The 15941-nt window shown below is 37.7% G+C and overlaps 1 protein-coding gene across 7 annotated transcripts in view; it reads left to right on the forward strand.

Annotated features, from left to right (window-relative positions):
* The window catches only part of vps13d (vacuolar protein sorting 13 homolog D), a 134988-nt gene that overhangs the window by 91810 nt on the left and 27237 nt on the right, over positions 1-15941 (forward strand). For 6 of the 7 annotated variants that reach the window (XM_039801938.1, XM_039801939.1, XM_039801944.1 and 3 more), the window contains exons 40-43: positions 7669-7774; positions 8256-8408; positions 9647-9782; positions 9891-9938. In XM_039801938.1, the coding sequence (XP_039657872.1) occupies positions 7669-7774; positions 8256-8408; positions 9647-9782; positions 9891-9938 (443 nt within the window). The remainder of the gene's footprint in view (positions 1-7668; positions 7775-8255; positions 8409-9646; positions 9783-9890; positions 9939-15941) is intronic. The other variant, XM_039801940.1, reaches the window with a different exon arrangement.

The raw sequence follows: 15941 nt of genomic DNA on the forward strand, positions 1-15941 counted from the left end.
AAATAATCATCAGTAATGTGGATATAATAAATAAGTGGGTAAAGGCAAATAATAGAACAGTTACAACAGTCTGGTAAGTTCAGAAAATGACATCACTTTACTGTAATGCAGCCTTTAAAACCAAGAAAAGACTAAACATGCCATATTACGATCTTACGATATCCAATTATGATTATCAGGTCTTTGATTCGATATCTTGATGCATCTCGATGCTTCAAAATAAATGTTTCTATTAAAGCCATATAGGATATTTGACTTGACAAACTTGCATTGTCAAGTGCAATACCCAAGATGCAATACGTAACTTCAGACTGGAATGATGAAGTGTTGGGTTAATTTCTTTAACCCTCATGCCCTCTTCGGCCATTTTTGTACATTTTTCTCAAGTTTTTTTTTTCATTTTGTGATAATTTTTGCTGTGTTACTGCTTATGGCATGACATTTTGTAGGAACCTTTCTTTTTAGTCACATTTTTTAAATCCAGTGTTTTTTACTCTTACATGTTTTTTATACTTAAATGATTCATTTTGTACCCTCCTGCTCTGGATGGCATTTTTACACCTTCGAGGCAAAAATGTCCACGCACACAAAAACTGCTATTAAATCATCCTATATCAATATTTTTTTCTGCTTTTTTTTCATAAATCACTTAAACAACTTCTAACTTAATCAAAACCACCAAACATTCAATCATTTTCAGGATTTTAACCCTTTAAATGCCAGTTTATTTATTTGAAGTATGTCATTATCTATAAAAAAAAAACACAAAAAATGATTTTTTTTCCATATAATGAATAATATGTAGATGGGGCTTTGGTGGTGATTAGAGGCTTGGATATGTCAAAGTTAAGCAACAAATTTAATTTGATTGCATTAATACTTTTTACATAGTGCCAGATACTCCCTTTGGACACCTTCGAGGCAAAAATGTACAAAATGTACAAAACTGATATTAAATCATCATATATCAATATCTTTTTCTGCTTTTTTTCATAAATCACTTAAACAACTTCTAACTTGCTCAAAACTACCAAACATTTAATCATTTTCTGGATTTTAACCCTTTTAAATGTCAGTTTTAATTCTTTGAAGTAACAATTATTTATGAAAAACCCAACAGAACATTAATTATTTTCCTTAAATTAAATCATAGGGGAATTGTGCTTTGGTGGTGATTAGAGTCTTGAATATGTCATAGATAAGCAACAAAACTGATTTGATTGCATTAATACTTTTTACATAGTGCCAGATACTCCCTTTGGACACCTTCGAGGCAAAAATGTACAAAATGTACAAAACTGATATTAAATCATCATATATCAATATCTTTTTCTGCTTTTTTTCATAAATCACTTAAACAACTTCTAACTTGCTCAAAACTACCAAACATTTAATCATTTTCTGGATTTTAACCCTTTTAAATGTCAGTTTTAATTCTTTGAAGTAACAATTATTTATGAAAAACCCAACAGAACATTAATTATTTTCCTTAAATTAAATCATAGGGGAATGGTGCTTTGGTGGTGATTAGAGTCTTGAATATGTCATAGATAAGCAACAAAACTGATTTGATTGCATTAGTATTTTTTATGTAGTTCCAGATACTCCCTCTGGACACCTTCGTGGACAAAAATGCCTCATTGACTTCCATTATAACCAATTTTTTTGATCTCACTGCCTTTACAGTATAAAACCATGCATTCTGTAATGTCAGCATTTGATATTTGACATTTTTACAGTATTTCACCAGATTCAACCATTTTGCCCTTGTAGGCCGATGCATGAAATCATTGTGTTTTTTCCAGTTATATTATGGAGCTGTGTGTGTGTGTGTGTGTGTGTGTGTGTGTGTGTGTGTGTGTGTTGTGTGTGTGTGTGTGTGTGTGTGTGTGTACAGTACAGGCCAAAGGTTTGGACACCTTCTCATTCAATGTGTTTCTTTATTTTCATGACTATTTAAGTCATTTTTTGATAACTCTGCAAACACTTGGTGTTCAAAAAAAGCAAAGGGTGGCTACTTTGAAGAATCTAAAATATAAGACATGTTTTCAGTTATTTCACACTTTTTTGTTAAGTACATAATTCCATATGTGTTCATTCATAGTTTTGATGCCTTCAGTGAGAATCTACAATGTAAATAGTCATGAAAATAAAAAGGAAACGCATTGAATGAGAAGGTGTGTCCAAACTTTTGGCCTGTACTGTATATGTGTGTGTGTGTGTGTGTGTGTGTGTGTGTGTGTGTGTGTGTGCGTGCATGCATGTCTGTGTGAGAGAGAGTTTGTGTAAATCTGTAAACAAACGACGATAATTTTAGGGGTTAAAAAACGCACCTTACTTTTGCCAGTTATATTATAGAGCCGTGTTTGTGCGTGCGTGGATGCATGCATGCGTGTCTGTGTGTGAGAGAGAGTTTGTGTAAATCTGTAAACAAGAGCTGATAATTATAGGGGTGAAAAAAGGGCATCTTTTGAAGGATGCTTTTCATGTGTTTTTGAAGACGTGCTTGAATAAAAACATTGTCTCCTGCATTTGTTGTAAACAAAACCAACTATTAGTATGTTCATGCACCTGGCTATAGAGAAGGAGAAAGACCTGGAGCAAAGAGAAGGAGCCTTTATCTTCCAGCGAACTGCAGGACTCATCTGAAGATGACACAAGTTTCGGGAATCCAAAGGGGAATCCACCCGGAGCCTGTGGGATGTCCATAGTGGGAGACCAGTCTTCAGGGCCACCATGTCCCACAAACCATTTGAAATGATAAGCGCCAGTTTACAGCAAATGCAGGAGACAATGTTTTTATTCAAGCACGTCTTCAAAGACACATGAAATGCATCCTTCAAAAGATGCCTTTTTTCACACCTAATATGATCATTGCTTGCTTACAGATTTACACAAACTCTCTCTCTCTCACACACACACACACACACACACACACACACACACACACACACACAAACACGGCTCCATAATATAACTGGCAAAAATACAATGATTTCAAGGGCAAAATGGTTGAATCTGGTGAAATACTGTAAAAATGTCAAATATCACCACTTTTGTTCAAAATGAAATGCCGACATTACAGAATGCATGGTTTTATACTGTAAAGGCAGTGAGATCAAAACATGTGGTTATAATGGAAGTCAATGAGGCATTTTTGTCCACGAAGGTGTCCAGAGGGAGTATCTGGATCTACATAAAAAGTACTAATGCAATCAAATTAATTTTGTTGATAATCTTTGACATATCCAAGACTCTAATCACCACCAAAGCCCCATTCCCCTACGATTTATTTTATGGAAAATAATTAATGTTCTGTTGGGTTTTTCATAAATAATAATTGCTTTATAGAATTAAACTGGCATTTAAAGGGTTAAAATCCTAAAAAACTATTGAATGTTTGGTAGTTTTGATTAGGTTACAAGTTGTTTAAGTGATTTATGAAAAAAAAGCAGAAAAAAATATTGATATATGATGATTTAATAACTGTTTTTTGGACACGTACATTTTTGCCTCGAAGGTGTCCAATGGGAGTATCTGGCACTATGAAAAAATACTAATGCAATCAAATTAATTTTGTTGCTTATCTTTGACATATCCAAGCACCACCAAAGCCCCATCTACATATTATTCATTATATGGAAAAAAAACATTTTTTGTGTTTTTTTGTAATAAATAATGAAATACTTCAAATAAATAAACTGGCATTTAAAGGGTTTAAATCCTGAAAACTATTGAATGTTTGGTAGTTTTGAACAAGTTAGAAGTTGTTTATGTGATTTATGAAAAAAAAGCAGAAAAAAATATTGATATATGATGATTTAATAGCAGTTTTTGTGTGCGTGGACATTTTTGCCTCGAAGGTGTCCAGTGTTATTTTTTTTGAGGAGGGCATGAGGGTTAAGGTAGCTACCACCAAGGTTGACCTATTTTGGATTAGTCATATACCACCCTACTTGTAACCAGCAAATCTATTGTGCTGTATTGGAATAACTGACCCCAGACAACTCTTTAACAAAAAAGGGGTACTGTTTACTGAACAATAACTTAAATGTATAAATAACATTTAGCCATTAGATCAGGGGTCATCAACTACATTTTTCCAAGGGCCAGAATTTTTCTAAGCAGATTTTCAAATAAAGAAAATAAAATGTATTTATACATAATACGCCTGTTCTTGTTTGAAATTTTCACTTTCTTTCTGAATTAATGCTATTGTTTTTACATGTATTAGTGTGAGCAAACTCCTAAAAAACATGGAAACTCCATAATGATAATTGGCTCTTTAAGTAGAAAAAGATCTCAGACTAGGAGGCAGTTCACTGAGGAGTGATGGTTAAAGTCTGTGATTATGGAAACATTACTGTAGTATGCAGTGTCCTGATTGGTGGAAAATGCTTGCAGAAAGAAACGTGGTTGTCAGGTAAACATGTCACTATCAAAGAGGCTGAAGCGAAAAGTTGACATGGAAAAGCCAAAAGCCCAATTTTAATGATGAATGGACTGATGAGCAGGCTATGCACTCGTCATGTATGCCTCATTTGCAATGAAACAATGTTGTTGCAAAGTAATACAACCAGCATCATCATCATCACTCGAGCATAAGGATCGCGTCATTCACGTGCATATTAAGTAAACACATGTATTTGTTTTGGTCTCCATAGATTTACCGCTCCAGTGGAGAGTTTGGTTTGTTCAGCCAGCAGTGGTTTATAAGAATTTGTCCAAATTTCCAGATTTCCGGCAAACAAAGATAAACAGTTAGACTACAAACCGACAGCTTTTCTTTCAGCTTGTTTGTAAATATTCGCTATTAGCTAGAGTAGAGCTGTGTTTGCGTAGAACAGCACGGTGGACTGAGCAGATTGATATATCGCTTTCTACATGTTTATGCTGGTCTACACAGGTGAGTGCATTGATAAGTATTGACTTTCTACTCACGAAGGTTTAATTGTAGCCTATTTACAGAAAAGAGACCAGCGTGAGTTCATCTGCCCCAGCGGCGTTGGTAACTCTCTCTGTATCCTTCCCAGTCACATCTCGGCTCAGCTGTGTGTGTGTTTTAACGCACACACATCTCGGCTCAGCGGTGTGTGTGGAGCTCGGGCATCGATGTATAGTAATGCAAATACAGGGGGCTGGGTTTTTGCTCTAAATGCTTGAAATGATAAATAACAGAACACATTTTTTCCTCTTTACATTTTGTGAATTCATGATTATTCTGCGGGCCAGATTAAAAGCTTTGGCAGGCCGGATGTGGCCCGCGGGCCGCCAGTTGACAATCCCTGCATTAGATTGAATAACAAAAAAATCACACCCTTCAAATATGCTAACTGCAATATTTCTTCAAATGATATTACACACAACTATCCCTTTACCAGTTTCTCTATCAGTTTCCACTTAAAACACTCCCAGCTACACAAAATGATTCCTCCTTACAGCAGTTTCAATGTAAAACTTACTCAAACCCTATTAAACCACTGTGTTAACACACACCTACCCACCCACACACACACCCACACACGGCGAGAGAAAAAAAAAAGAAAAAGTTGCGGGCTCATGTGCATGTGCAACAGCCATCAGGACGTTATCTTCAGTGAAGCAAACACTAGTGATGGTCATTCAGGCTCTTTTTCGTGAGCCGGCTCGTTTGACTCAGCTCACTGAAAAGAGACGGCTCTTTTGGCTCTTTAAAAAAATTTATGTTTTGACTATGATAGGTATGAAAAACAATTCTAATTAAATTATTAAATGAAATCATACTCAATGTCTCACAATTTCTTTAAAACTGCATTGATTTGTTATGAAAAAAGAATACTATTAAACATTTGCATTTAAATTACAACTTTTTAATGTATAGAAACAACATTCAAAACAAATACAATCTGAATCTGAACAACATAATAGAACCCATATTAAAGAAAAATAAATAACTGAAAGGATTAAACTGGTCCCTCTTTTTCTCTCGGTTTTGTTTTCAGAGCTGTTTTTCCTCTCCTCTGTCCTCTCCTCAGAGTTTGACAGAGGCTCGGCCCCTCCCTCATGCCGTATAATTGGTTGACACCTTGTGTATGATTGACAGGAACAGAATGTGAGGCTGATCAGACAGTCGAAACTAATGTGTGCCTATATAATAATTTTTTTGTTCTTTGAATTAGTCAATTATTTTAAATAAAATAAAATTCACTCATTATTTCATTATTACATAATGATTTAATTTCTATAGGCTATATTTTTAAAAATAGAGTCGGCTCTTCGGATATGCGAGCCAGCTCCCGTCGTTCACCTACAAGAGCCGGCTCTTAGAGCTGACTCATTCGCGAACGACCCATCACTAACAAACACAGAAATCCAACTTCCAGTTAGCTGTTAGTCCAAGAAACACAGCTCAAACACGAAAACGAAAACCAGTCACCAGCTACAGCAAAGTCCTCTTCAGCAGGGAAATACGCTGTCGTCCTCTGATTCAAAATCAGCATCCTCCAAACCAGCAACTCTCCGCCGTTAGCTCCAACTTTAGCTAGTCCGTTAGCTCCAACTTTAGCCAGGCACACTAGCACAACGTTTGTTCTAAACCACTGCTGTTAGACAGGAAAAGTGCCATAGTGTAGCTACACCTCTTCAGCTTCATTATTCCACTTAGATCGTTTCCAAGCTAACTAGCGTCTCTCGATGTTTCTCAGTGTTTTCTTTCCTCTTCTCGATTTGCGATCCTCTCCACTCTCCCGTGTCTTTGCTCAGCCGTTTTGCGCCTGTGTCTGTGTTTGTTTGTTTGTGTGTCTGCCTGTCTCCGTCTGTGTGTGTGTGTGTGTGTGTGTGTGTGTGTGTGTGTGTGTGTGTGTGTGTGTGTGTGTGTGTGTGTGAGAAACGGGTTAGCTAGGCTACTGAGAATGTTATTTTTCATTTGAATGTTTATGCCTCGGCCGGAAAATTAACGAGCGACGTCATTGCGTTATAATCGATTATGGTGGGCTACCAGTTAGATAGTAAATGAGCTGCTAGCTCGAGGTTGTTATTTCCCGTAGTGAAGGGATTTTGAGAACGGCAAAACCCATAGAGCAGAAGGAGAGGGGCAAAGCCTCCTGTAAATGGACTTCCATTGCACCACACTAATCTAACACAGACACTTCTGTCCTATACAGCTCTATCAATTTTCATATCTCAGTGTCTGTGAAATTTCCTTTTCTTTTTCTCTGATCCTCCATAAAAACTTTGCTGCAAATGATTAATGCTTAGCTCCACATAAGCAAGTCAGTGGGAGATTAACAATGTATCCAAGCAATCTATGTGCTGCTGGCAATAGCCATTGTCACGTGATTATTCACATGAGTGTGCCTCACAAAGACCGACCATCTTAGCAGTTAGGACCAGCCGGCTCCAGGACCAGAGATATCATGACTTTTAGTCCTTAGTATATCCCTAGTAAAGCATCTGAACACATCCCTAGTTCATGATGTAGGCTTTGTGTTCAATTGTCTGTTTGTAATCACCAAACCCAAGCTGAGTTATTGTATCGGAGACGCACCTGTGCAGGCTTTTTACGTCCCACAGCCCAAGAAGGAAGGAAGTGCATGACTGTTAGAGTTGATACTAAAGTTAGTAATGAATAATGTTAAAGGCCAAGCACCCTCACCTTTTCTCTGATTTGGTTTTCATTTCTGTTTCCAGCAGATGTCAAGCTGTCCAAAAGGAGGCAGCCATTTGTGCCATACGCTCTGCGTAACCACACAGGATGTACCATGTGGTTTGCCACTCTGACTACCACACCCACAAGGTAGGTGTAGCGATTATGATGACACCATGTACATTTATGTAATGTTACATCAACATTTCAAGAAAAGGATTTATTTTTTTCAAATTCAGGAAGAGAATAATGGGGGACATACTAGATGTGCATACCTTATTTGGTCACATAGAAAAATGTAAGTATTGTGAGCTTAGAAAAAAAAAAGATTATGTAATCTGGATCACATTTAGTACCTGCATACAACATTTTGAATAATTTAAAGTTATTGAAGCTGGGTTGACCATGAGCTAAAATATTATTATGATAATTCTAGGAAAGTGTCTGACAACACATTTGGTATGAGAATACTGGAGGACCAAGTGTACCTGCCATCCTGACATTATTAACTACGGCTGATGCTCTGAGAATATGTTGTTTTTGCTTGAAGATGTGTAGACAAAGTGAAGTGAATGTTTAACTTTAGATGAGCAGAGGGTAGACACTGAACTCAGATAAATGTTCCCCACAGGGTGGCACTGTCTCACAGCAGTAGTGCAGACTCCATCTCAGAAGTCCATGGTCCAGGAGCTGATGACACTCACAATGTGAGCCAGTGGAGAGAGGTGCTGCCTGGGGAGGAGATTCCCTTTGAGTTTGAAGCCCGCGAGAAGCTCCGCCACCGGTACAGCTCTGATTCACATTCACCTGTGCATTTTATTCAATCAATATGATATTTGTTATGATACTGTTAAAACCCACTGCTACATATATTGTATAAAACTGAGTTGAATATTAAACTAGGCCGGATAAATAAAAATGGATGGATGGATATTCCCATATTATTTATTCATTATGTTTTAATGTTAAACATACATAGAAAGATGAAGTTGAACAATGGTTATGCCATTATAACCCTAGTTCTATAAGCACAGGTGTAGCAAAGACTAGTCGCCGCTAGACATGGGCTGGTTACCGGTTTCAAGGTATACCAGGGTTTGAAAAAGTCATGGTTTCAAAACCACTAAGATTTTCTGTCATACCGTTCCTCAGGTATGAGCTGTTTTTTATGAGTGGTCAAGGACAGAAAGTGCAGTTTAGAAATCACTCTCCCTGCCAGTGTGCAGTGTGTTTTAAAAATAAAAAGAATATTAGTGAGCATCCGCCGTCGCTAAAGAGAAAAAGGATGTTTGACGGCTGTGTACGTTGGCTTTTATGTTGTGCTGGTGCACGGTTTGGAGTAGTTACGTCCTGATTGGCCGGCTATGTTTATGCAAAATTCAGTGGGCAAAGTTCTGCTCAGGATTTGAGAGGGTATTACTGATATAAGTGTGACAGAACTACCATTGTGGCTGCCTTAGGAAGCCATCATCAGTGTTGTGTGAGTTAAAGTTTTTTTTTTTATATTAAGTCGGCAGATTTATCTTTGCTAGTAATATGTTGGATTCATGTTAAGGTATATTTGCTGACATATTTTCATTTTTGAAAAAATTATTAAACATTGATTCTGAGGAAGATCAGTTAAAGATCTCTGTGTTACAGTTACAGTGATGACAATTTAATTGGATATTGGAATTTGGATTTGGAGGACTTTATTATTTTATGTACATGAACATCAGTGTTGTGGTCCTCAGCAAATGTTCACAAATTTTTGATTAAGGGGTACATTGCCGATTTTAGACCAGCTTTGTGTCATCTTTGTGTTGGCAGTGCGTCAAAAGGATTGGTGTTTGTCGTTCATCTAAATACACACAAAAATATCAGCAAAGTATCTTACTGTGCAGTGCTTAGGGTTGTGCAACATGACTGTAAAACTAAGTCTAGTATAAACGATTGAGTGATGACTTCCACAGTTTTTTCACAAATGCATTTAGTACATTATGATTCGGTATAACTGATCCATTGCTGCCTCCTGCTCTGCAGACATACTCATGAGCTGAAGCTGCACCAGCTGCTGGTTCGGGTGTGTGGATGGGAGCAAGTCAAGCCGGTGTCTGTGGACAAAGTGGGCGTTTTCTTCCGTTATGCAGCTCCAGACAGAAACAACTCTTCCAATACTGTGAGCACAAGTCATAAAACTCCCCAAAAAAAATTCATTTTGATGATGTTTAGGGTTTCTGACAAATTGACCTAGTTTTATGTAAAACCTTCTTTTTCTCCTTTACAGGTTGGCAGTCCTATTAGCAGAACCAACATCATCCACCCTCATGTTTATGTAAGTCTTGTTTTTAAATCAGTGAGTAGTCAAAGTAAGCATTTAGAATAGAGTTCATAGCCACTGTAGCAACTGTAATGCTCATTATACACTGGGAACAAAATATATGGATGGATTAAAAATGGAGAAGCAACTTTGCTATTCTTGCCTCTAACGAGTCAAAAATTAAAGAGCATGAAAGAACATGAACGCATGTACCATAGATTTTCAAGTAAAAGCAGGTTTTCAAATAGTGTCTTTTATGGAACCACAACTCCTATATACATACGTGAAGAAGGTTCGGGAGACTTGGATGACTTACACAGAAGCATTTAATGAAATTTTGATCAAGGAGAATTTAGGATTAAACAATGTAGTGCCATCCCAACTTCTAAAGTTCCTGTCTTCCTGTCTGTGTATTTAAACTCATGCTAGAGGCGTTAACTTTAGCACCTTCAATGAAAACAAAGAAAAAACGTAAAAGGCCAGAAACACCGATGCTTACCTAAATCATGAACCCAAACACCTCAGCATTGACTAAAACCAATGACAGCTTGACCAAACTGCAGTAGAGCCTATCCTTAGGTGTGTGTATGAATGTACTGTATGTGTTAACTTCCTCCCTGACCTTGGCGGGATGGGAGCGCTTGAGACTTGAGGTCTAATTATCCGGCTGTTAGGTCTCCTGTCATCTATGGAGACAGAGATGACGGGTACCTGTCTCAACTTACACAGCATGAGTTTATAAGCTGGAAATACACACGGCACACACACACACACACACACACACACACACACACACACACACACACACACACACACATATATATATACATATATATATATATATATATATATATATATATATGTATATATATATTGTATATGTATATATATGTATGTGTATATATATATATATATATATATATATATTATATATATGTATATAATATATATGTATATGATATATATATATATATATATATATATATATATATATATATATATATATATATGTATACAGTGCCTGCTTGAGAATATTCGGCCCCTTGAACGTTTCGACCTTTTGCCACATTTCAGGCCTCAAACATAAAGATATAAAACTGTAATTTTTTGTGAAGAATCAACAACAAGTGGGTCCCAATTATGAAGTGGAACGAAATTCATTGGCTATTTCAAACTTTTTTAACAAATAAAAAACTGAAAAAGTGGGTGCAAAATTATTCAGCCCCTTTACTTTCAGTGCAGCAAACTCTTTCCAGAAGTTCAGTGAGGATCTCTGAATGATCCAATGTTGACCTAAATGACTAATGATGATAAATAGAATCCAGCTGTGTGTAATCAAGTCTCCGTATAAATGCACCTGCTCTGTGATAGTCTCAGAGGTCCGTTTAAAGCGCAGAGAGCATCATGAAGAACAAGGAACACACCAGGCAGGTCCGAGATACTGGTGTGGAGAAGTTTAAAGCCGGTTGGATACAAAAACATTTCCCAAGCTTTAAACATCCCAAGGAGCACTGTGCAAGCGATAATATTGAAATGGAAGGAGTATCAGACCACTACAAATCTACGAAGACCCGGCCGTCCCTCTAAACTTTCAGCTCATACAATGAGAAGACTGATCAGAGATGCAGTCAAGAGGCCCATGATCACTCTGGATGAACTGCAGAGATCTACAGCTGAGGTGGGGGAACTCTGTCCATAGGACAACAATCAGTCGTATACTGCACAAATCTGGCCTTTATGGAAGAGTGGCAAGAAGAAAGCCATTTCTTAAAGATATCCATAAAAAGTGTTGTTTAAAGTTTGCCAAAAGCCACCTGGGAGACACACCAAACATGTGGAAGAAGGTGCTGTGGTCAGATGAAACCAAAATCGAACTTTTGGCAACAATGCAAAACGTTATGTTTGGCGTAAAAGCAACACAGCTCATCACCCTGAACGCACCATCCCCCTCTGTCAAACATGGTGGTGGCAGCATCATGGTTTGGGCCTGCTTTTCTTCAGCAGGGACAGGGAAGATGGTTAAAATTGATGGGAAGATGGATGGAGCCAAATACAGGACCATTCTGGAAGAAAACCTGATGGAGTCTGCAAAAGACCTGAGACTGGGACGGAGATTTGTCTTCCAACAAGACAATGATCCAAAACATAAAGCAAAATCTACAATGGAATGGTTCACAAATAAACATATCCAGGTGTTAGAATGGCCAAGTCAAAGTCCAGACCTGAATCCAATCGAGAATCTGTGGAAAGAACTGAAAACTGCTGTTCACAAACGCTCTCCATCCAACCTCACTGAGCTCGAGCTGTTTTGCAAGGAGGAATGGGCAAAAATGTCAGTCTCGCGATGTGCAAAACTGATAGAGACATACCCCGCGAAGGACTTACAGCTGTAATCGCAGCAAAAGGTGGCGCTACAAAGTATTAACTTAAGGGGGCTGAATAATTTTGCACCCCAATATTTCAGTTTTTATTTGTTTAAAAGGTTTGAAATATCCAATGAATTTTGTTCCACTTCATGATTGTGTCCCACTTGTTGTTGATTCTTCACAAAAAATTACAGTTTTATATCTTTATGTTTGAGGCCTGAAATGTGGCAAAAGGTCGAAAAGTTCAAGGGGGCCGAATACTTTCGCAAGGCACTGTATATATGTATGTGTATATATATATATATATATATATATATATATATATATATATATATATATATATATATATATATATATATATATATATATATATATGTGTATATATATATATATATATATATGTGTATATATATGTGTGTGTGTATATATATATATATATATATATATATATATATATATATATATATATATATATATATATATATTAGTGCTGTCAAACAATTCAAATATTTAATCGCGATTAATCACATTAATGTCATAGTTAACTCACGATTAATCACAATTAATCACACATTTTTATCTATTCTAAATGTCCCTTTTATTTTTTTCGTTTTAATGCTCTTATCAACATGGAAAAGTGGATCGGCTTGCTTTGTGCAAATGTTTTTTTTATTGAAAACAACATTGGTATATACGTACTGTTAAATTTCACACTAACACAGTGTTTCCTCTATGTTGATTTGACTGTGGCGGCCCCCCATGGCAACATTTCTGCCCCCCACAGTATCAGAAACAGAGCTGCATTGTTAGAGTGCATGTCGGAGGACGTTTGTATTTTAGGTGCATTATTTACATGCTGAAGTAGTGACACTGCATTAAGATAATGTAATTAATAGTGGGTTTATTGTTATTTGCTACAGAATGCTTAGCCTTTATGTCAAGTTTAAAGTTGGCCTATATAGTAACTCTTGTTGCAGCAAAGTGTCAGTTCCGTTTCACTGGAAGGGGGGCGGGGGGGTGGAATCGTCATAGCGACTATGGTTTCCCCCGACTCATTTCATTTCTCGTTCTCCATAACCAATGTAAAATCAAGGAGAGGGTTAACTTTTCCTGCTACAGGTTTCCCACCGTGGTCAGAAAGAACAGAGGAGACACTTTGTTTCTCTCACTGACTGTAGAGTCACTACTCACTCCGAAGCTAACGCCGCGTGGACGAGCCTACTCGCGACGCGCGCCCCAGCGCGCCAAAACCAAGTGTGCGCAGGCGCGTGTCTGTTTTGTTTCCGGTCTGTGAAATTACAAATCCCACTATGGCCACGCCAAGACCCGCCCTTCAATTACTACTATTGGCCAGGTGTCCAAGGTAACATAACCCCCTTTGTTCAGGTCCTATCCCCTGACAAATCCACTATCCTAACCACTCGATGTGAAATGCCTAACTCCAACCAATCGAGCTGCTTCGTAGGGCTGGTCTTGATTCGTAATTTTGCTTCTGGTCTAGCTAGATCCGAAAGAACGTTAATCCTTCTTTAACTGTCTATGTATTAATCGCGCGCTAAAAAAATGGGTTTGCGTTAACGCCGTTAATAACGCGTTAAACTGACAGCCCTAATATATATATATATATGTATATGTACAGTGCCTTGAAAGTATTCGGCCCCCTTGAACTTTTCGACCTTTTGCCACATTTCAGGCCTCAAACATAAAGATATAAAACTGTAATTTTTTGTGAAGAATCAACAACAAGTGGGACACAATCATGAAGTGGAACGAGATTTATTGGATATTTCAAACCTTTTAAACAAATAAAAACTGAAATTTGGTCTGGTGCAAAATTATTCAGCCCCCTTAAGTTAATACTTTGTAGCGCCACCTTTGCTGCGCATTACAGCTGTAAGTGGCTTGGGGTATGTCTCTATCAGTTTTGCACATCGAGAGACTGACATTTTTGCCCATTCCTCCTTGCAAAACAGCGCCCGGCTTCAGTGAGGTTGGATGGAGAGCGTGTTTGTGAACAGCAGTTTTCGTTTTTTTTTCCACAGATTCTCGATTGGATTCAGGTCTGGACTTTGACTTGGCCATTCTAACACCTGGATATGTTTATTTGTGAACCATTCCATTGTAGATTTTGCTTTATGTTTTGGATCATTGTCTTGTTGGAAGACAAATCTCCGTCCCAGTCTCAGGTCTTTTGCAGACTCCATCAGGTTTTCTTCCGGAATCCTCCTGTATTTGGCTCCATCCATCTTCCCATCAATTTTAACCATCTTCCCTGTCCCTGCTGAAGAAAAGCAGGCCCAAACCATGATGCTGCCACCACCATGTTTGACAGTGGGGATGGTGTGTTCGAGGTGATGAGCTGTGTTGCTTTTACGCCAAACATAACGTTTTGCATTGTTGCCAAAAAGTTCGATTTTGGTTTCACCTGCCACAGCACCTTCTTCCACATGTTTGGTGTGTCTCCCAGGTGGCTTTTGGCAAACTTTAAACCACCACTTTTATGGATATCTTTAAGAAATGGCTTTCTTCTTGCCACTCTTCCATAAAGGCCAGATTTGTGCAGTATACCAACTGATTGTTGTCCTAGCGGGACAGAGTCTCCCAGCTCAGCTGTAGATCTCTGCAGTTCATCCAGAGTGATCATGGGCCTCTTGGCTGCATCTCTGATCAGTCTTCACATTGTATGAGCTTAAAGTTTAGAGGGACGGGCCGGGTCTTCGTAGATTTGTAGTGGTCTGATACTCCTTCCATTTCAATATTTACCGCTTGCACAGTGCTCCTTGGGATGTTTAAAGCTTGGGAAATCTTTTTGTATCCAATCCGGCTTTAAACTTCTCCACAACAGTATTCTCGGACCTGCCTGGTGTGTTCCTTGTTCTTCATGATGCTCTCCGCGTTTTACACGGACCTCTGAGACTATCACAGAGCAGGTGCATTTATACGGAGACTTGATTACACACAGCTGGATTCTATTTATCATCATTAGTCATTTAGGTCAACATTGGATCATTCAGAGATCCTCACTGAACTTCTGGAAAGAGTTTGCTGCACTGAAAGTAAAAAGTAAGTAGGGGCTGAATATTGTATTTGTACCACTTTTTCAATTTTTATTTGTTAAAAAAGTTTGAAATAGCCAATGAATTTCGGTTCCACTTCATAATTGGGACCCACTTGTTGTTGATTCTTCACAAAAAATTACAGTTTTATATACTTTTTTTGTTTGTTTGAAGTTTGCGAAATGTGGCAAAGCGTCGAAAACGTTCAAGGGGCGGAATACTTTCGCAAAGGCACTGTATTATGTATGTATGTATGTATATATGTATAGTATATATACAGTATACGGCAAAAAAGTTTGGACACACCTTCTCATTCAATGCTTTTTATTTTTTTTACTGACTATTTACATTGTAGATTCTCACTGAAGACATCAAAACTATGAATGAACACATATGGAATTATGTACTTAACAAAAAAGTGTGAAATAACTGAAAACATGTCTTATATTTTAGATTCTTCAAAGTAGCCACCCTTTGCTTTTTTATTAATAAAGGGAAAAAATTCCACTAATTAACCGTGACAAAGCACACCTGTGAAGTGAAAACCATTTCAGGTGACCTCATGAAGCTCATTGAGAGAACACAAAGGGTTTGTA

The sequence above is a fragment of the Perca fluviatilis genome, chromosome 5 (genome assembly GCF_010015445.1).
Source record: "Perca fluviatilis chromosome 5, GENO_Pfluv_1.0, whole genome shotgun sequence".
Lineage (NCBI taxonomy): Eukaryota > Metazoa > Chordata > Actinopteri > Perciformes > Percidae > Perca > Perca fluviatilis.